The sequence below is a fragment of the Bombina bombina genome, chromosome 8 (genome assembly GCF_027579735.1).
Source record: "Bombina bombina isolate aBomBom1 chromosome 8, aBomBom1.pri, whole genome shotgun sequence".
Classification (NCBI taxonomy): Eukaryota; Metazoa; Chordata; class Amphibia; order Anura; family Bombinatoridae; genus Bombina; species Bombina bombina.
The window spans coordinates 105,038,970-105,062,862 of record NC_069506.1 but is presented as its reverse complement, the minus strand read 5'-3'; the positions used below and the strand labels follow the sequence as shown (position 1 = coordinate 105,062,862).

At 36.1% G+C, this 23,893-nt stretch overlaps 1 protein-coding gene across 1 annotated transcript in view; it reads left to right on the top strand.

The window, feature by feature from the left end:
* Window positions 1-23,893, top strand: part of ROBO4 (roundabout guidance receptor 4) — a 458,861-nt gene that overhangs the window by 272,288 nt on the left and 162,680 nt on the right. The window contains exons 14-15 of the mRNA XM_053690486.1: window positions 12,452-12,796; window positions 23,151-23,258. Of these exons, the coding sequence (XP_053546461.1) occupies window positions 12,452-12,796; window positions 23,151-23,258 (453 nt within the window). The remainder of the gene's footprint in view (window positions 1-12,451; window positions 12,797-23,150; window positions 23,259-23,893) is intronic.

The following is a 23,893-nucleotide window of genomic DNA, read 5'->3' as shown; positions in this document are numbered from 1 at the left end:
ATACTCATTTGGAAGAAGGAGGTCTAAATGATTAATGGTTATATATGGGTGACAAGTATCAGTACAGAATTTAGAATTAAAAATGATCTGATTGGTAGACCAGTTTATGGTGGGATTATGTTTTTTAAGCCAGGGATACCCGAGTATAACTGGGTGAACTGAACTAGGGATGATGTCATATGTAATGTATTCCTTGTGTCCAGTGTTGGTGATAGTGAGTAAGGGTATGGTCTGGTGTGTAATTGGACCTTTGAGGAAATGTGACCCATCAACAACACGCACAAACAACGGAGTGGTTTTTTGCACACAAGGAATTTTATTAAGTGACACCAATGCTTGATCAATAAATGTTCCATAAGCCCCGGAATCAATTATGGCCACTTCCTGGAACTGATGTTGATCCCACTGTAACGACAAATTTAATGAGAGATGAGTATACTCTTTGATGGGAGGTTTAATAGTCATAAGTAATATCTTACCCTTCTTTGGACGATTAAGTTGAGGACAGGTTGATACATCGTGGTCTTTATTTGCACAGTACATGCATAATCTTCCTATACGTCTTCTCAGTTTTTCTTCACTGGTCAGAGGTCCCCTAATAACTCCTATCTCCATAGGAACAGATGAACTGGTAGACCTTTCAGGGGTTGAGGGATAATGTTTTCTCAAACTTGAATCACTATGTACTCTCTCTTGTTTTCTCTCTCTGTAACGGCGATCCATTGTTATGCATAATTTAAATAAACCTTCTAAAGTATCAGGGAAATCCACCTTTGAGAGATCATCCTTTAGATGCTCAGAGAGTCCCAAACGGAACTGATTTTTTAGACTGACTGAATTCCATTCAGAATCCGTTGCCCAAAGTTGAAATTCAGCAATGTAATCTTCTACAGCCCGTTTACCTTGTTTTAGGGAGCGTAAAGTGTTCTCGGCTGTCTGTTGTTTGTGTATGTCTTCATACAATACTGCCATGTTTTGGAAAAAAGTATCCAGGGAGTTTAACATAGGATCGTCAGATTCAAAAAATCTATCCGCCCAAGCTCTAGGCTCTCCAGATAGAAATGAGATAGCGGTACATACCTTAACTTTATCATTTCGGTATGTACGTGGCTTCAAAGAAAACATTAGCATACAAGCATTTTTAAATTCTCTGAATTTAGAGCGGTCACCAGAGAAAGTGGCTGGGGGGTTAACTTGTGGTTCAGGAAACTCCGTTGTCTTTTGAGTGAGAAAGTCATTAATAATCCTCCTGAGAGTGTTGTTCTCATTTTGCAGTGCAGTCATTCCCTGAGCTAATAAGTCAACCTTTTGATTTAGAGAGGTTATTTGATTACTCATCTCAACTGGATCCATATTTAGTTACAGTTGAGACTATTTTACAGGCTTGATTATTCTGTTATGTTTTCTGTCAGGTCTTTTGCAATTTATGAATAAAGTTCAGACAATGATATGAACTAAATGTTGTATTTGTAGCTATTTAAATAATCCAAAACTCTTATTGTCAGAAGAGCAAGGAAAGGGATTAAATAGCGTATTTAATCCAAATTAACAGGCAAAATAATAAAAGCACAACTCACAGTTAACTTTCACTGTAGTTGTAAAATAGCTCTTCTTAAATAAATACAAGCTTTAAATGGTGCTGCAGAGAAGGCAGTAAGTGGTTAAATTGTAGTTAGTATGCAAAGTTAATAAATCTCAAATTTAAGCAGAGATGAAGTCTGATTATGCGAACAGAGTTGTTCCGGTATTTGTATAAGCAAAGTCTTTATGTGGAGTTAAGCAAACATGCAATAGAGTATTAATCAAGGCTTTTGATACTTGCGGTTTGTAGATAACTCCTCCGGTTCTTAGTTTTAAAGAGGTGATAAATCCTTTAAGTTTCTCCGTTGAAACCAACTGTTTGCTGTTAGTATTCCTTGAAGCTGTGTAGGAAGCAGGGTTAAAGGCTGTAGATGCAGTAGCTTGTGTAAACAGGTTGGCGTCTGAACGCTGTCTGCATATGCTGAGCTGGTGTCGGCTTGAATGACGTCACAGAGTTGCTATTCAGGAGCGGAGAGCAGTTTGTAAGCTGAGAGGTGAGAGTTCAGAATACAGATCTTCTTGATATGTTAAAGTCCTTAGAATATGCGAAGCAATGTTAATTGAAACAAAGTCTCAATGAGGATAAATGTTGAGACAGTTGAAGTGACTTATTTAATCACTAAAGACTGGATAACAGGATAACAGTGGAGAGTCCTAACAACTAACTTTCCCTGTTACACTAAAATAATCAAGCAAGCAAATAGGGATCAGATGGTCCTTTTAAGGGTTGTGGAAAGGGAGGTGTCAGAAGGATTTAAAGAGAAAGGAGATCATAACAGTAGTGTACATTTCAGTGGGCCATATTACAATATTACCTCCCTTATCACTTGGTTTAATTTGGACATCCGTCCATTGTTTGTTTTAATGCGTTCTGCATTAAACTATTTTAGTATCAATGGCTATAACTCTAAATTTGAGCCGCTATGAGTCTTTAGAATCAGGAGGTGTCAGACATGCTGTGTATAAGCTAACGTTATACCGCCATGCTAAATAATGATTTCAAGACATAACTGGCTCCTGGATTAATAGTTTGGGTGCACATAGAAACGAAAGTGATCTCAGCTACCGATCTCTACATATCTATTTACATGGTGACTGTAGTTTAACACTAAAAATAAATACACAGAGCACCTCCTAAAAGGCTAAGACACTAGTAGTGACAAGATTATTTAAATAAAAAATATATTGAAATTCTATAGGGGTATATAAAATATTTTATAAGCTACTTATAGCTAACATATACAAACAAGATACAAAAGTGGATCCACTTAAAATTAACAATAAAATATGCATATATCTATATAAAAAACAATACAATTGTGGTTAAAAACCACAACAATATACAATCTTAACCCCTTAACAACGCATGTCGTACAGGGTACGTCTTACACAAGCTGGTCTTTAAAGACCAGAGACGTACCCTGTACGTCGTTAAGGGTTTCAAGCGACTGGAAGCGATCCTGATCGCTTCCAGCCGCTTTCAAGGTATTGCAGTGATGCCTCAATATTGAGGCATCACTGCAATACCTTTTTAGGCACACCGATGCAGAGAGAGCCACTCTGTGGCCCTCTCTGTATCGGCCAGTGATGGTGCCTGATCGTTGGTGGGTGGGAGCCATTGCAGGGAGGTGGGTGGGTGGCCCATCACTGGGGAACTTCCTTCCGGCTGTTTACTATGCCGGGTGCGCGCGCTGGAGGTGAGGGGCGGGTGCGCGTTCGCGATCGCGCGTGTGCGCGGGATCGCGATCTAACGCAATTGTTATGTGACATTTTTTTGGCTGGAAGATGGTGGTGGGGTGGAGGGGTGATCAAGGAGTGATCTGGGGGTGATCTGGGAGGGGGAGGGTGTAGGGTATGGAGGGGGGCAGCTACACTACAGAAAATGTTAGGTTTAAAAAAAAAAAAAAAAAGTTATTTTGCAAAGTGGGTACTGGCAGACAGCTGCCAGTACCCAAAATGGTTACTAATAGTTAGTGGGGGGAGGGTTAGAGAACTCTTTGGGGGGGGATCAGGCAGGTTGGGGGCTAAGGGGGGGATCCTACACAGCAGAATATGATTATTATTTTTTTAAATAATAAAAAAAACAAATTAAAACTTTTATTTTAGTTTACCTTGATAAAGGCCCAGTTCTTAGGGCCGAAACGCATTGACATATATGGTAAGCTTCTTTTCAATTACTGACTAAGTTTGAATAGCAGTTTTGCACTATGTTATATTTGTTTTATTACAGGTATATCTTTGAATGAATTGATCCCTGAGACATAGGATCCATTTCTGTATTTTTTCATCGTTTACACACAGGAATAACTTTTTAGGAGCATCTCTTCACATCTTGTATTCACATAAGGGTCACTTTATAAGTGTGTTATTCACTTTAACACATCCTAAATATTCATTTGGATTATTTTTTCACATTTTTTCCTTTTTGTTTTTTCATTTTTGTGTACACACATTTTTGATTATTCACGCCCACTTCATCACATCATCTTTTCAGGATTTTTTGGATATTCACAATATTTTTTTAAATTTGATTTGAAAACCACTACGTTTTTCTTTTTTACACACTTCATCATTTCACCGTTTATCGAGGGATATATAAGGATAACTGTTTAAAATAGAATCTTCATATTGGACATTCACTCTCTGGAAAGTATTTAAAGTTTGGGACCTACATATTTATGGACACCTACTCAGTAAATTGATGTTTTTATATTTATTTTTTATCCAACCATCAACAGCTGTTTTATTGTAATTTATTTTGTGATTAAGATTGTATATTGTTGTGGTTTTTAACCACAATTGTATTGTTTTTTATATGGATATATGCATATTTTATTGTTAATTTTAAGTGGATCCACTTTTGTATCTTGTTTGTATATGTTAGCTATAAGTAGCTTATAAAATATTTTATATACCCCTATAGAATTTCAATATATTTTTTATTTAAATAATCTTGTCACTACTAGTGTCTTAGCCTTTTAGGAGGCGCTCTGTGTATTTATTTTTAGCACTACATTCACCTTTTTGGGGGCGCTGGTACCCACAATACTAGGAGCTACAGACACAAGGTTGAGCGCTGTCAGATTTTAACAGACTGTAGTTTAACAGTTCAGACGTAAATGGCTAACAGTGACTGGATATGCATTGAAGTTGCAACATCCAATCGGAAACCGAGTCTTATTTCACAGCATGACAGTATTAAATCGAGCGGGATTCATCTAAAGGTGGGCGTGTATTATAGGCACGCTGTGATTGGGCTAATCACGCTGGAGGCGGATATATAAGACACGGGCAATGAGACACTCGGCTTGTCATTTTTAATAATCTGCACATTGAGAAAGGCCGCTACTCAGCCGAAACGCGTTTGTGCACTGCACATTAGTAGACTATTTAATATAGCTGCTTTTTAACATTCTGTATTTTGTTACTCCGGTCACAGTGAGCCCTCTGCAAGGGACGTGTGCACACAGCAGAGAAACCATCCCTGTCACCTGAAGCCAGCGTATCCTGTTACTGGCCAGGAATACAGGGGGGTGGTGGAATCTGTGTGCATGGTCTGGGTATATTGCAGTAGGTTGATTATAAGTGTGTGTGTGGAGCAATTTGTTAAACCCCCTGTGTTTTTCTTCTTTTTAAGTGGTCAAATAAATTACAAGTTTTAAACTTTAATATTTCTTCAGTAATAGTTGAATGTATCAACATAAATACTACTAATTACAGGAATGAGTGCTAATTAACCCCTTCTTAGCCAGTCTTCACCTTATCCTTTTCAATTTATGCAAAAAAATGACAGATCATACTACTGTCTTATTGACGAATAGTGAGATGCCTCACAAGCATAAAAAATTGTTTTGTTGCTGGTTTTACATTTAAAGTATTCATTTTATGGCTTTAAATATAATATAATAATAACACCAATAATAATATACGGCCAGATTATGAGTTTTGCATTATGAGCGGCTTGGTAATAACTTGCAAGTTATTTCCACCGCTCACCTTTAATAGTGCTGCTATTACAGGTTTGAAAAAACCCGGCGTTAGCAGGCAATATGGCAGCGTTGAGCTCCATACTGCACACAAATACCAGCGCTGCTTTGAGCTGCTTTTACGTGCTCGTGCACGATTTCCCCATAGACATCAATGGGGAGAGCCGGCTAAAAAAAAGCCTAACACCTGCAATAAATGAGCGTAAAGCTCTGTAACACAGCCTTATTGATTCCTATGGGGAAAGAAAAGTTATGTTTACACCTAACACCCTAACATAAACCTCGAGTCTAAACACCCCTAATCAGCCGCCCCTGACATCGCCGACACCTACATTACACTTATTAACCCATAATCTGCCGCCCCCAACATCGCTGCCACCTACATTACACTTATTAACCCCTAATTTGCCGCCCCCAATGTCGCCGCCACCTACCTACACTTACTAACCCCTAATCTGCCGCCCCCAATGTCGCGGCCACCTACATTATACTTATTAACCCCTAATCTGCTGCCCCCAATGTCGCCACCGCCACTATACCAAAGTTATTAACCCCTAAACCTCTGGCCTCCCACATCACTAACACTAAATAAATATATCAACCCCTAACACCTCTTAACTTTAATATAATTAAAAAAATCTAAATACAAATTGCTATCATTAACTAACTAATTAAGTTTTTTTGTTGTTTTTTTTGGGGGGGGCTTTTTTATTTTGATAGGGCTATTAGATTAGGTGTAATTAGTTTAAATATTTGATAATTTCTTTTTTATTTTGTGTAATTTAGTGTTTATTTTTTTGTAATTTAGTTAATTGTATTTAATTAATGTAATTTATTTAATTATAGTGTAATGTTAGGTGTTAGTGTGAGGCAGGTTAGGTTTTATTTTACAGGTAAATTTGTATTTATTTTAACTAGGCAGTTAGTACATAGTTAATAACTATTTACTAACTAATCTACCTAGTTAAAATAAATACAAACTTACCTGTAAAATAAAAATAAAACCTAAGCTAGCTACAATGTAACTATTAGTTATATTGTAACTAGCTTAGGGTTTATTTTATAGGTAAGTATTTAGTTTTAAATAGGAATTATTTAGTTAATGATAGTAATTTTTATTTAGATTTATTTTAATTATATCAAAGTTAGGGGTGTTAGGGCTAGACTTAGGGTTAGGGTTAGGTTTAGGGGTTAATAACTTTAGTATAGTGGCGGCGGTGACATTGAGGGCAGCAGATTAGGGGTTAATAATATTTAACTAGTGTTTGCAATGCGGGAGTGCGGCGGTTTAGGGGTTAATATGTTTATTATAGTGGCGGCGATGTCCGAAGCGGCAGATTAGGGGTTAATATATTTATTATAGTGTTTGCAATGCGGGAGGGCCTCGGTTTAGGGGTTAATAGGTAGTTTATAGGTGTTAGTGTACTTTGTAACACTTTAGTTATGAGTTTTATGCTACAGCTTTGTAGCGCAAAACCCATAATTACTTACTTTAGATGGCGGAACGAATCTTGACGGTATGGGCTGTACTGCTCACATTTTGGCCTCCCAGGCAAAACTCGTAATACCGGCGCTATGGATTTTTTTAAATGTGCGGTAGTTACGTTGCGTTACGGCCAAAAGGTGTGCGGTACAGCTATACCTGCAAGACTCGTAATAGCAGCGGTAGTGAAAAAGCAGCGTTATGAGTCTTTTTCACTCATAACGCAAAACTCGTAATCTAGCCGATATTAAGTTATAATATAATATCATATTACATTACTAAGACCAAATTTGAGAGAGACCTGGAACCTAATTCCTTTACTTCCGATTGACTTACATTATATAGCTGGATTTATTTTACACAGATTTTTTTTTACAATTGTTCCTTCAGGAACAAAATCCCGGAGTAAATTTAGGGCTACCTGTATGTGTATATATTTATGTATGTATTGTACACACACATATAAACACATTAGTACACATGTATACACACATATAGACATGACTAAGCATGTATACATGCACTGCACATATACACAGTTTTAGACATATACTGTATATACTTTTGAGCCCTTCACAGTCAAACACCTTGTCATATACCTTATATCTTTTTAACTCTTTTAAAACTTTGCTTTCAATATTAAACATATTTTATTTTAACCCTAACACTTTACTTATGGACTAAGGTTGTGCTAATTCTTCTAGCCCTAGCCATAACTTTCAACTTGTAATATAAACAATATTTAGCTTGGTCGCGATATCCGTTATTAGTATAGGGTGCACTAAAGGAAGGTTGGACGCGCTAAACCTTCTCTGGTAAATCTGTTTTACCAAATCAATTTGCGCTCTAATTTAAGAGCAGTTCAGTGATATTGATATCGCATCCCTGCCCCTCCACTTGTAATCTAGGCCATTGCTGGTTGTGGTTAAGATGACAATGACAAAAGATTTCTTAGAGCCTAAAGCAGCAAAATAAACTAAATGCACCAGTGCTCTTCAGTATATTTACTGTGGACAATTAAAGGCCAGGATATAAACAATCTCCTGCCTTAAAGGGCCACTAAACCCAAAATCTTTTTTCATGATTCAGATAGAGAATACAAATGTAAACAACATTACAATTTACTTCTATTATTTATTTTGCTTCATTTTTTAGATATCCTTAGTTGAAGAAAAATCAATGCACATGGGTGAGCCAATCACACGAGGCTTCTATGTGCAGCAACCAATCAGCAGCTACTGAGAATATCTAGATATGCTTTTCAGCAAAGAATATCAAGAGAATAAAACAAATTAGATAATAGAAGTAAATTAGAAAGATGTTTAAAATTGCATTCTCTTTCTAAATCATGAAAGAAAAAATGTGGGTTTAATGTCCCTTTAAGTAATACTCATATGACATGTAGCAAATCAAAAGGGACATTAAACACTAATTAAATGCTATAGAATAATCTCAGGATAAAACTTGTAGATGTATTTTTAAAGTTTCAATTAGCTGTTTAAATATCGACAAAATAAGGGTAAAGTTTTAGTGTCTATAAAAACAATGGCTGTGTGGAATATAACAGCGTTTTGTACTTCCATTTCTAACAGGAACTGAAAAGCTTACAGTTTCAGAATGAAATTACCGGAAAAGGAGACAAAATAAATAATGAAAGTATATTGCAGAGTTGTATTTTTATATACGATTTATCATTTTATATTACTATCTCAAATTGTCTAATGTCCCTTTAAAGGTAGAAAAGGGAACAGAAAGAAACCAATTTTCATTTATATTATGTTTAGATTAATACAAAGGGGTATATTTATTATAGTGCGAGCGGACATGATACGATGTAGTGTATCATGTCCACTGCACATCGATAAATGCCGACAGCATACGCTGTCGGCATTTATCATTGCACTAGCAGTTCTTGTGAACTGCTGGTGCAATGCCGCCCCCTGCAGATTTGCAGCCAATCGGCCACTAGCAGGGGGTGTCAATCAACCGGATCGTATTCGATTCGGTTGATTTCTGTCCGCGGCCTCAGAGCAGGCAGACAAGTTCTGTTTCTGATGAGCCTAAAGGCTCGCGCGGAAACAGGGACATCAAGCTTCATACGGAGCTTGATAAATCGGCCTCAAAAAGTGTAAGCGTTTCTCCAATTTATCTTGTTGGTGAGATTGATAGATATTTTATATATTTTTTTTTTTATTTTAATAAATTAACTCCATTAGGTTTATAAAATCACATATTATAAAATCCACTAAATTACATTAGACTAGGGATTTCTCACTGAAGTGTTGGGACACCTTAAAAAGAATTAGAATTTAGGTTCATGAAGAAAAGATAACAATTTGCTTTTTATGGACCAGATTACGAGTGGAGCACAAATAAACTCTTGCGCTTGAGCGGTAATTGTGCTAGGCTAGAAGTAAGATATTTGTACTTGTCGGGTTGCACTTGTATTATGAGTTGAAAGTAAACTGTTTTTGCTCTAGCGGTATACCCGACTAGCGCAAAAATCCAAAGTTAGAATATCACATGTGTGTTCACATTTTCCCCTATAGAAGTCACCCCTCTCTCACGCAAACACGATTGCGTATTCTTATTTGCGCTAACCCAAAATGAAAATATGAATATTTCACATTCAAATGTTCTTCACATAGCAGAATATGTTCTATTTATATGATTATGTATAGGTATAGATATATACAGATATATAGGAATATCTATTTAGAAATACATAGAAAATATTCTGCTATGTGCAGAGCATTGGAATGGGAAATATTTACAGTAAATACATAGTTAAAACATATATATATATGTCTATATATCTATCCATATGTATTTATGTGTTTATATGTGTATATATGTCTGTAAATACATATGTACACATACATAGACATATAAATATACATATTTATCCATCTGTAGACATGTATATGTATGTATCTCAATGTTAAAGCCCTTTGCCTGCCTTTTTTTTCTAACCAGTGAGATCTCAAATTTTTGAGCCATTATAACTTTTGTGTGCAATATATTTTTTTTTTTACTATTTGTTATTAGATAGTGTTACATTTAATGTATTTTTGATGAGTTTTGTGTAAATCTTATGTTTCATTAAATGGTTAACTAAAGCTCTAAAGTCGCGGTAATCCTTCTAGTGTAAATAGCGAGTGCGCTCACACAATCACGTTTACTTTCAACTCATAATACGAGCGGTAAGCCTGATGAGCGCAAACCCTCGTGATAAACCCCTTATTGCTCAGTTGCAAATGTTTGCGCTCCACTCGTAATCTAGCCCAAAATGTTTTCTTGATCATAAATTATTACATTTAAAATGTTTTTAGAGAAATACATCTGTAACATTGCTGGCTTAAACCTCTATGTTTACACCATTGTGTGTTTATATTCTCATACTGTATTAATTGAGCCCCTGGGTTTCATAGACTAATACAAAATATATTAGGGTGTCACATAAATTTCAAAAGTACAGCAAGGGGGTCCTAGTGCAAAAGTTGGTGTAAGGGCTGTGCTGGTTAATTGGCCAATTTCAGTACCACGTTAAATATCTGGGTTGCAAGGTAAGATCCCAGCAGCTTTCTATTCTTTCCAGGTTGATAGATTTAGTATTATTAAAAGAACAGTTCACCCAAAAAATGTCTCCCCTATAAATTATTCCCAATGATCCTTTTTACCTGCTAGAGTGTATTAAATTGGTTACAAGTAGCTCCTTTACTCCTATTTCAGCATTTGAAATAGCTGATTTAGCCTGTGGTATAGCCACTTATACTGAAAGTTTTGATACTGGAGTATAGGCTATTGAATAGCCTAAGTAAACACAGCCAGTAGAAGAAGTTACACTCTCAGTGGGATGCAGGATAGTTAAGTAATAAAATGATAATTGTGCATTGTTCTCTCTATGTATTGAGCTTTGGTGTTCCAGCCAATTAAAATATAAGGAAGCAAGTCTGTGTACACAAAGTTATAACATAATGAGCTATGATATCACCTTAAAGTTCAACCCATTGTAATAGGCTGTGGTTTCAAAGCACAAAATCAGCTACTTCCTATACACAAATAAGCATGAAAATGCAATTTCTCAAATATTTTATACTCTGCAGTTGGTATAACAAGTTATTTAAAATACATTAATGGAAAAACAATTTTACAGTGTACTGTCCCTTTAAGTTGGGTAAAAACTATAATTAATCATATGCCAATTCTCAGTTAAAATCTGAGGCATGTGTGCTAATCACTTTGAGTCCCCTTGAGAAGGAAAGAGCTTTATAAGTAACACAATTATTATTACAAAAAGGCTCGGAACTGCTGCATTAGCTGTAGGAATACATGATTACCTAGGCTTAAACTTTTACTCACTTATATATGTAGCAGCTATTCTGCAGCTGAATGAAGAATTCTTTCTTGGTGTAATAATTATGCCAGACACATAGAGAGTTTTATGATCAGACAGGCTTGTTAGTGCACATATGCTTAAGTTGCAAAACCTTTAATTGAGGGCAGAACCTTTTGTCACTCTTGATTTCCGATTTGGAAGGATCCTTCTCTTTTTGTTCCAGCAACAATTTTGCTTTATAGTCAGGTCCATAAATCATCATGTTTAATCTGTTTTGCTGCTTACAATGAGTGTTAACAGTTCTATTAGTCCATTAGGAAGCTTTTGGAGTCATTACATAATGGCTGTTACAAGTGTTGTATTCTGTTAACTTTTGCATTTTAAGATCCAGAAATACTGCTAATCAGGCAGTGTTGTGAATTTTTAGCTACATTTTCTCGTAAATGGAGTCACTCAACAAGAACTTTATTAATGATATTCAGTAAACTAGCATTTGGGATTATGTTTTTTTACCTCTAAATGTCTTCATGTCAATAAATGTGCATTCATCTAGATTACCTTTTGACATTTTAATAGTTAGGTCTACTACAGTTATAGTAATAATGATTCCATTGTCCTATGTTCTTTCAAGGTTGTAATTTTAAAATACACTGGGATACCAGTAGAGAGGTAGACAAAGGAAAGAGAATTTGTCTTCAAAGCTACTTGGGTGCCAAAGGCAATGTATTTATTATAGGTTGCATCCCTATCTCACAACCAAAGTGTTAGAAATAGATCAACCTTTGAGAAGAAAGAAATATATATATATTAATTGGAACTAAATGTTTGGTGACTAATGGTGACTTCACCAAACAGAAGTGAGAAAAAATCCCAAGAAGTGTCTAAATAACCTGTTCTACATGCTGCAGTAATGAAGATCTGCATTGGCCACATACATTACTGAAGAATAAAAAAACAAATATCAAGTGAACTAGTAGTTGTCTCAAGCTTTGAAGGAAAAATATGAGAAATAGATGTAATCAATATGCTTCCACTTAGAAATTACTATCTTTTTTTTGTTAGCAACTTCATTTGAGCGAAAGAGTGAAGGGAGTCGCAGTCAGCTGATTACCTTAGTTCCTGACAACAGCAGCTTGTATGGAACTCTATATGTTGACCTCCCTGGAAAAGACATGACCACTTTTCAGCGTCGATCGTTTGTAAAACCACCAAGACAAGGAGCAAACATCAAAACACCTGAACCTCTTGGACTGTTTGACCAGAGTTCTTTTCAACAATATTTGAATAATATCAATGCTCACAATGCCATTTATGGTGGAGCTCGAAGCAAATTGCCAGGAAGACCTATTGTTCCAGTGTCTCCTAATGTGTCACTCAAGGAATCTTGGAGTAAAAACTGCAAAAAAGGTAATATTCAGAACTAAAAACACTTTATTAAAGGTAATTTTTTTTACATTTTACTCTAATCTATAAGCAAACTGATTTCTAAGCCCTTGAAGGCTGCCTCCTATCTCAGTGAATTTTGACAGTTTTCCCCAGCTAGACAGTGCTCGTTCATGTGTGCCGTATAGATAACATTATGCTCACTCCCATTATTTATGAATTAGCACTGATTGACTAAAATTTATGTCTGTCAAAAGAACTGAGATAAGGGGGCAGTCTGCAGAGGCTTAGATACAAGGTAATCACAGAGGTAAAAAGTATATTAATATAACCGTGTTGGTTATGCAAAACTGGGGAATGGGTAGTAAAGGGATTATCTATCTTTTTAAACAATACATTTCTGTAGTAGACTGTCCCTTTAAGCCAGATAAGTAGGCAATAGTAATTGAAACTAATGATGCACCCATCAGTGCAATTTATATGAGGCTTTATAGCAACTCTTTTGTTAGCTACCACATTTTTTTTTACTTTTTAGAAACTATTTGATGGACTTATGTAATGTAAAGCTAGAATCAGAATAGCTTTATTACCAAGTGTGCATGCACATACAAGGAATTTTTCTTGGTGAATGAAGTTCCATGTTAAACAGCTACCAAGACGATAAAGAGCACTGCAACTTATAAAATGCCTACATTTGGGGGGAAAAGAAAATTTAATATAAGAAATATTAAAAAAGATAAAAATTGCATCAAAATAATCTAACTAGGGTAGAGGCTTTCACTTGTACCATTTCAAAGAAATAAAGAGGCAGTCAAAATTAAACTTTCATGATTCAGACAGGGTATGCTATTTTAAGCAACTTTCCAATTTACTTGTATCATCAAATTTGTTTTGCTCTCTTGGTATTCTTGGTATTTGAAAGCTAAACCTAGATAGGCTCATAACTGATTTCTAAGCCGTTGAAGGCCACCTCATATCTCAGAGCATTTTGACAGTTTTTCCCATTTAGCCAGTACTAGTTCATGTGTGCTATATAGATAACATTGTGCTCACTCCCATGGAGTTATTTATGAGTCAGCTCTGATTGGCTAAACTGCAAATCTGGCAAAATAACTGAGATAAGGGGGCAGTCTGCAGGGGCTTAGATACAAAGGTAATCACAAAGGCAAAAAGTGTATTAATATCACAGTGTTGGTTATGCAAAACTGGGGAAAGGGTAATCAAGGGATTATCTATATTTTTAAACAATAATAATTTTCAAGTAGACTGTCCCATTACACATAGCTACCATAATATGTATTTTTTTAGGAATGTACATTCGTTTATTTATTTCACAAACAAATGCTGACTATGGCCACAGGCAGCTATTTTCAGCTATTTTTGGTGTCAGATTTATTGGTGTAAAAGTGCAACACACACAGATCTGTGCAAATACAGATGTTTATGTGTTGCACTTTCACATGAATAAATACAGCGCTAAAACAGTCAGATGTCATTGCCTGCGGCCATATTTGGCATTCATTTTTTAAACTAATCAGAAAATGCCCATACCTTATATTTTTAATATGCACTGCTATTAAAATATGCAGGCATATACACAGATGGACTAACAATACCTATAACAAAGGGTAGCGTTGTAAGTGTTCTTATTTATTGTTTTAGCTGTTATTCAGCCTTATAAACAAACATTTAATGGCTAAAATAAAACAATTTCTCAATTTCTGTACAGAAAACATATTAGCTTTTAGTACTAAATTGTTTAATTGCAGAATAAGCCGCAATGTAATTCCAACAAATGTGATTTTATAGCTTTGATTAGATTGTGCAATTAGATCTGTCAGACAAAGGTCACAAAAGCCCTGTATGATGAATGTCTGTAAGTGCAGATTACTATTTTTGTCTTGATAATAGAGGGTAACTGCTTTGCATTTTATTTATCTTATTTAAAATTGTGTAATTAAGAGTTTCATTAATTGCCAGTATTGTTCTATCATATTATTTCATTCCAGCTGATGCTTTCAAACTGTCCAAATTACAGTATTTTAATGATGTGTATTTAAAAAAAAAAGTTTAAAGTTTAATAATGATACATTTTCTCAGTTTCTTCAGAGAGAACAAAAGGCCGGCGTTTTTCAGTCTTTACCAGTGTTTTTCGTATGCAAAGACATTAGTGTTCCATTCTACACAACATCTCTGTAATGATCTGCAAAAATATCTCTGCTCTGTGATAAGAATCCCTAAATTAATTTGGGTGTAAAATGTTACTGCTTCACACATTTAAAGCAAATAAAAGAAACATTTACATCTAAAATAACTATGCAGACTACTTTATTTGTAAGAGTAGTCTCAATTTCATTTTACACTTTTTAAGTTATATAGAAAGCTGAAGTTAAAGGGGCACTGTAATTTAGAATTAGTTTCTCTTAATTGGTTCACAAATATTTGTTATGCCAGCTGTAGAGTGTTAAATGTATGGGAACATATTCATTTATGTTTGTTGTTGTATTTGAAATAGTTGGTTTGGTGCATTGAAAACCTCACCCCTTTTTCTAATGAATTTATGCTGGCGCATCTTGTTTACAAAGTATATATATATATATATATATATATATATATATATATATATATATATATATATATATATATATATATATATATATATATAAAATACTGCAGTATGCATAATTTTAAGTAGTGTCAGTTGTTTCAAAATCAGCTATTTAAAACAACAAAATAAACCTTAAAGGGACACTGAACCCAAATTTTTTCTTTCGGGATTCAGATAGAGCATGCAATTTTAAGCAACTTTCTAATTTACTCCTATTATCAATTTTTTTTCATTCTCTTCGTATCTTTATTTAAAATGCAAGAATGTAAGTTTAGATGCATGCCCATTTTTTGTGAACAACATGGGTTGTTCTTGCTGATTGGTGAATAAATTCACCCAGCAATAAGCAAGTGCTGTCCAGAGTCTGAAACAAAAAATAGCTTAAATGCCTTCTTTTTCAAATAAAGATAGCAAGAAAACGAAGAAAAATTGATAATAGGAGTAAATTAGAAAGTTGCTTAAAATTGCATGCTCTATCTGAATCACAAAAGAAAAATAAACATAATTTATGTAAGAACTTACCTCATAAATTCATTTCTTTCATATTGGCAAGAGTCCATGAGCTAGTGACGTATGGGCTATACAATCCCACCAGGAGGGGCAAAGTTTCCCAAACCTCAAAATGCCTATTAATACACCCCTCACCACACCCACAAATCAGTTTAATGAATAGCCAAGTAGTGGGGTGATAAAGAAAGGAGTAAAAAGCATCAACAAAGGAATTTGGAAATAATTGTGCTTCATAAAAAAAATCATAACCACCATAAAAAAGGGGTGGGCCTCATGGACTCTTGCCAATATGAAAGAAATGAATTTATCAGGTAAGTTCTTACATAAATTATGTTTTCTTTCATGTAATTGGCAAGAGTCCATGAGCTAGTGACGTATGGGATAGCAATACCCAAGAAGTGGAACTCCACGCAAGAGTCACTAGAGAGGGAGGGATAAAAATAAAAACAGCTAATTCGCTGAAAAAAATAATCCACAAACCAAATATAAATTTATTCTCATAAATAAAAGGAAGAAGAAGCAAATACATAAAAATGGTAGAACTTAGTAAATGTATGCAAAGAAGACCAAGTTGCTGATTTGCAAATCTGATCAACTGAAGCTTCATTCTTAAAAGCCCAAGAAGTGGAAACTGATCTAGTAGAATGAGCTGTAATTCTCTGAGGCTGGGTTTTACCCGAGTCCAAATAAACTTGATGAATCAAAAGCTTTAACCACGATGCCAAAGAAACGGCAGAAGTCTTCTGACCTTTCCTGGAACCAGAAAAAGATAAAAATAGACTAGAAGACTTCCTGAAATCTTTAATAGCTTCAACATAATATTTCAGAGCTCTCACCAAATCCAAAGAATGTAAAGGTCTCTCCAAAGAATTCTTAGGATTAGGACACAAGGAAGGGACAACAATTTCTCTATTAATGTTGTTAGAATTTACAACCTTAGGTAAGAATTTAAATGAAGTCCGCAAACCTGCCTTATCCTGATGAAAAATCAGAAAAGGAGATTCACAAGAGAGAGCAGATAATTCAGAAACTCTTTTAGCAGAAGAGATGGCCAAAAGAAACAACACTTTCCAAGAAAGTAGTTTAATGCCCAAATAATGCATAGGCTCAAATGGAAGAGCCTGTAAAGCCTTCAAAACCAAATTAAGACTCCAAGGAGGAGAGATTGATTTAATGACAGGCTTGATACGAACCAAAACCTGTACAAAACAGTGAATATCAGGAAGTTTTGCAATTTTTCTGTGGAATAAAACAGAAAGAGCCGAGATTTGTCCTTTCAAGGAACTTGCAGACAAACCTTTATCCAAAGCATCCTGAAGAAACTGTAAAATTCTAGGAATTCTAAAAGAATGCTAAGAGAATTTATGAGAGGAACACAATGAAATGTAAGTCTTTCAAACTCGATAATAAATCTTTCTAGAAACAGATTTATGAGCCTGTAACATAGTATTAATCACTGAATCAGAGAAACCTCTATGACTAAGCACTAGGCGTTCAATTTCCATACCATCAAATTTAATGATTTGAGATCCTGATGGAAAAACGGACCTTGAGACAGAAGGTCCGGTCTTATTGGAAGTGGCCAAGGTTGGCAACTGGACATCCGAACAAGATCCGCATACCAAAACCTGTGAGGCCATGCTGGAGCTACCATTAACACAAACGATTGCTCCATAATGATTTTGGAGATCACTCTTGGAAGAAGAACTAGAGGCGGGAAAATATAAGCAGGTTGATAACACCAAGGAAGTATCAACGCATCCACTGCTTCCGCCCGAGGATCCCTGGACCTGGACAGGTACCTGGGAAGTTTCTTGTTTAGATGAGATGCCATCAGATCTATTTCTGGAAGACCCCACATCTGAACAATTTGAGAAAAAACATCTGGGTGGAGAGACCACTCTCCTGGATGTAAAGTCTGACGACTGAGATAATCCGCTTCCCAATTGTCTATACCTGGGATATGAACCACAGAAATTAGACAGGAGCTGGATTCCGCCCAAACAAGTATCCGAGATACTTCTTTCATAGCTTGAGGACTGTGAGTCCCACCCTGATGATTGACATATGCCACAGTTGTGATATTGTATGTCTGAAAACAAATGAACAGTTCTCTCTTCAATAGAGGCCAAAACTGAAGAGCGCTGAGAATCGCATGGAGTTCCAAAATATTTATTGGTAATCTCGCCTCTTGAGATTTCCAAACCCCTTGTGCTATCAGAGATCCTTAAACAGCTCCCCAACCTGAAAGACTTGCATCTGTTGTGATCACAGTCCAGGTTGGACGAACGAAAGAGGCCCCTAGAACAATACGATGGTGATCTAACCACAGAGTTAGAGATAGTCGAACATTGGCATTTAAGGATATTAATTGTGATATCCTTGTATAATCCCTGCACCATTGGTTCAGCATACAAAGCTGGAGAGGTCTCATATGAAAATAAGCAAAGGGGATCGCATCCGATGCTGAAGTCATGAGACCTAAAACTTCCATGCACATAGCTACTGAAGGGAATAACTGAGACTGAAGGTTCCGTCAGGCTGCAACCAATTTCAAACGTCTCTTGTCCGTTAGAAACAAAGTCATGGACACCGAATCTATCTGGAAACCTAAAAAGGTTACAATTGTCTGAGGAATCAAAGAACTTTTTGGTAAATTGATCCTCCAACCATGTTTTTGAAGAAACAACACTAGCTGATTTGTGTGAGATTCTAAAAAACGTAAAGACTGAGCAAGTACCAAGATATCGTCCAAATAAGTAAACACCGCAATACCCCGCTCTCTGATTACAGAGTGTAGGGCACCAAGAACCTTTGAAAAGATTCTTGGAGCTGTCGCTAGGCCAAAAGGAAGAGCAACAAATTCGTAATGCTTGTCTAGAAAAGAGAATCTCAGGAACTGATAGTGATCTGGATGAATCGGAATATGAAGATATGCATTCTGTAAGTCTATTGTGGACATATAATGCCCTTGCTGAACAAAAGGCAGAATAGTCCTTATAATCACCATGTTGAAAGTTGGCACTCTTACATATCGATTCAAAATTTTTAGATCCAAAACTGGTCTGAATGAATTTTCTTTCTTTGGGACAATGAATAGATTTGAATAAAACCCCAGACCCAGTCTAAAACACACATCAGGAAAGCCTGAGCCTTTACTGGGTTTGCAGGGATGCGTGAGAGAAAAAATCTTCTCACAGGCGGTCTTACTCTGAATCCTATTCTGTACCCCTGAGACAATACTCTGAATCAATTGATTTTGGACTGAATTGTTCCAAACATCTTTGAAAAATCTTAATCTGCCCCCTACCAGCTGAGCTGGAATGAGGGCCACACCTTCATGTGGACTTGGGGGCTGACTTTGATCTTTTAAATGGCTTGGATTTATTCCAATTCGAGGAAGGCTTCCAATTACAAACATATTCCTTGGGTGAGGGATTAGGTTTCTGTTCCTTATTTTGTTGAAAAGAACAAAAAACAGTTAGAACCTTTAGATTTACCCTTAGGTCTTTTATCCTGAGGCAAAAAAACTCCCTTCCCCCCAGTGACAGTTGAAATGATTTAATCTAGACATGTGCATGGCGAAAAAATTTGGTTCGGTTCGGATCGATTCAGAATTTTTCGAAGTTCGGTTCGGATCGATTCAAATTCGGAAAATTTTGAATCGATTAGTTTCGGATTCATTCGGATTCGAAGAAATTCGGCTGGATTTGGTTCGATTCGGTTCGGAAATTCGGAATTTCGGTAAGTGTTAGGTGGGATTAGACTAGTATTATGTACTGTATATTAGGTGTAACCCATAGCAGAGTGCTATAACCTAATATACTGTACAATACTAGTGTAATCCATGGCCATCCGAATTTACCGAATAAATCCGAAGTAATTCGGATTTATTCGCGAAATTCTGCAGTATTTTAATTCGGAAATTCGGTTCGATCCGAATCGCCAAATTTTCCGAATCGAACCGAACCGAATTGCACATATCTAATTGAATCCAACTGAGAACCAAACAACTTATTACCTTGGAAAGAAAGAGATAGCAATATGGACTTAAAAGTCATGTTAGCATTCCAAGATTTAAGCCACAAAGCTCTTCTAGCTAAAATCGCCAAATTTTCCGAATCGAACCGAACCGAATTGCACATATCTAATTGAATCCAACTGAGAACCAAACAACTTATTACCTTGGAAAGAAAGAGATAGCAATATGGACTTAAAAGTCATGTTAGCATTCCAAGATTTAAGCCACAAAGCTCTTCTAGCTAAAATAGCTAAAGACATAGATTTAACTTCAATTTTGATGATATCAAAAATGGCATCACAAATAAAATTATTAGCATGTTGAATCAAGTTAACAATGCTAGACAACTCATGATCCAATACTTGTTGCGCTAAAGTTTCCAACCAAAAGGTTGAAGCAGCTGCAACATCAGCCAAATAAATTGCAGGCCTGAGAAGATGACCTGAATATAAATAGGCTTTCCTTAGATAAGATTCAAGTTTCCTATCTAAAGGATCTTTAAAAGAAGTACTATCTTCCATAGGAATAGTAGTACGTTTAGCAAGAGTAGAGATAGCCCCATCAACTTTGAGGATCTTTCCCAAAACTCTAAAGTAACTGCTGGCAAAGGATACAATTTTTTTAAACCTTGAAGAAGGAATAAAAGAAGTACCAGGCCTATTCCATTCTTTAGAAATAATATCAGAAATAGCATCAGGAACTGGAAAAACCTCTGGAATAACCACAGGAGGTTTATAAACAGAATTTAAACGTTTACTAGTTTTAATATCAAGAGGACTAGTTTCCTCCATATCCAATGTAATCAACACTTCTTTTAGCAAAGAACGAATATACTCCATTTTAAATAAATAAGAAGATTTGTCAGTGTCAATATTTGAGGCAGGATCTTCTGAACCAGATAGATCCCCATCAGAAAAGGATAAATCAGCATGTTGCCGGTCATTTGAAATTTCAACTTTATGAGAAGTTTTTAAAGACCTTTTACGTTTATTAGAAGGCGGGATGGCAGACAAAGCCTTCTGAATAGAATCAGAAATAAATTCTTTTAAATTTACAGGTATATCTTGTGGTAATGAACTACTGGTAATGAACTACTACTGATGGATACATTCTCTGCATGTAAAAGTTTATCATGACAACTATTACAAACCACAGCAGGAGATATAACCTCCATAAGTTAACAACAAATGCACTTAGCTTTGGTAGAACTGTTATCGGGCAGCAGGGTTCCAACAGTGATTTCTGCGACAGGATCAGATTGAGACATCTTGCAAATGTAAGAGAAAAAAAACAGCATATAAAGGAAAATTATCAATTTCCTTATATGGCAGTTTCAGGAATGGGAAAAAATGCAAACAGCATAGCCCTCTGATAGAGAAAAAAGGCAAGAGGCATATAGGAATGGGGTCTTAAATAATGAAAATATTTGGCGCCAAGTATGACGCACAGCAAACAGAAAAATATTTTTTGCCGCCAAAAGCGACCGGAAATTACACACTCCCGTCACAGAAGACGCAACCTTGTGAAGGACTCGGCGTCGACTAAGATGCCGGAAATTACGAATTTGCATCAACGAACGTAACTTTGCGACAAAAAATTCTTGCACCAAGAATGACGCAATAAACTTTGGCATGTTGCGCTCTCGCGAGCCTAATTCTGCCCGCAAATTTAAAAGACAGTCAATTTGAAAAAGAGACTATACCCCAGGTAAGAAATACATTTTTCCTAAAAAAAATGCATTTCCCAGATATGAAACTGGCAGTCTGCAAAAGGAAATATACTGAAAACCTGAATCATGGCAAATATAAGTACAATACATATATTTAGAACTTTATATAAATACATAAAGTGCCAAACCATAGCTGAGAGTGTCTTAAGTAGTGAAAACATACTTACCAAAAGACACCCATCCACATATAGCAGATAGACAAAATTAGTACTGAAACGGTTATCAGTAGAGGTAATGGAATATGAGAGTATATCGTCAAACTGAAAAGGGAGGTAGGAGATGAATCTCTACAACCGATAACAGAGAACCTATGAAATAGATCTCCCGTGAGGAAAAACATTGCATCCAATAGATGATACTCCCTTCACATCCCTCTGACATTCACTGTACTGTGAGAGGAAACGGGCTTCAAAATGCTGAGAAGCGCATATCAACGTAGAAATCTTAGCACAAACTTACTTCACCACCTCCATAGGAGGCAAAGTTTGTAAAACTGAATTGTGGGTGTGGTGAGGGCTGTATTTATAGGCCTTTTGAGGTTTGGGAAACTTTGCCCCTCCTGGTAGGATTGTATATCCCATAAGTCACTAGCTCATGGAAAATTGGGTTCAGTGTACCTTTAATTAGCTCACTGTAAACAATTTTTTTTATTCCAGCCGTTAAAATGTGTTATTGGAGAAAAAAAGGGGAGATTCATAGTATTTTTAGATTATCATTTTATTTGACCTGTATATATCTTCTTCACATACTTAAATGCAGAGAACACCTCTTTGCGAGACACCCTGTTCTCAAGGTAAAAATTGCCTTTAGCGAATTCAAGCATAGGAGTTCATAATACTGGCAAGATTTCTTAGGGAATCTCACAACACCCAGAGACTATGGCCCCCATTTATGAAGATGCATATACCAATCGCATGAGGGAACCTGCAGCCGAAAGTTAGGAAGCAGCGGTCATCAGACCACAGCTTCCTAAGCAGTATGCCAACTATTAGCTGGCAGATTAAATCACTCCAGGTACATTTGCCCCAGGGTGATTGACAACCTCTACTCGCACTAGCCCAATAGCGTGCGAGTAGGGGACAGCATTGCACAAGGTTAAATACGGGCAGCGTATTGCTGCAATACTCTGACCACATTCTGCAATCCCGGGCGGACAGGTCCGACAGTTGATAAATGCCAGCCTATATTTTTATATGTAAAACAGCTACTACTCAGCAAGTGTAAGAGATGACAGTATATGTGTATATTAGTCTCAGTTTGATTGATGGCTGTCACATGATACAGGAGACAGCAACATGAAAGGAGACTTTAAAATTTGTCATAAAAAAAATTATGCTCATTTATATTTCAAAGTAAGTGGTATTGCATTGTTGTCGTTTTTTTGTAGGAATGATCAGTTTGAGAGAGAAGAATAAGGGGTAGATAGAACACCTAACAAATAAGTATAATACACATAGGCACATCTCCTAATGTCACTGTGACATTCTAATAATCTCTCTTCTGTCTGTAGAGTTGCATCACGTCAATAGCGCTCCTTTGTCACCTTACTATCAGACATCAAACCAGAATGGCAGCATCCCCAGTGTTCAGAGTCTAGACATAAATCAAGCAGGCAAAGGTGAGTCCAACAGATTACAACTCATTGTTTCAGTCAGCTTTGGTGTGAAATATGTTTTCTTTACTGCCTTCTTCTTGAAAGAAAACAGATCCTTTCATTCACATTTGTTTTAAATGAACCACACAGTTTAACTAGTTGTTGACCAGCTAATCTATTTGTTGCAGTAGCATATTTAGGTTTTAAATTGACACTAAACTCCTCATTTCCCTCCATTTGAGCGTATGTGATATAGTTATCACAAATATAGAGTGGTTAAGTATTACCTCATTCCTACCAGATACATAGAAACTGCAGAAGCCATTATCCTCTTGTGTGAACCACATTTAGACCAGTGATAAACCATTTATATTTCTTTGGAGGGCATGTGTCTGCAAGGAATAATAAAACCAAGACATTTGCTGTCTCCCTAGGAACAGGCCTAGTTTCCCTAAGCCAAAATAAACACAAAAGTCTTTTTTTTTAATTTGTTATATAGAAAAAAGGTCAATTTTAAAATAAATACCAGTATTTTGTGTTGTTGTAAAATGGGTGTTCTACAATCGCATCTTCTTGTTGGAGTTTTTATGCTCATCCTGTGTCTCTCTGTTCATCAGTAAAGAAGTGGGCGCTTATCAGCCAGTGATCAATCTGTCCTC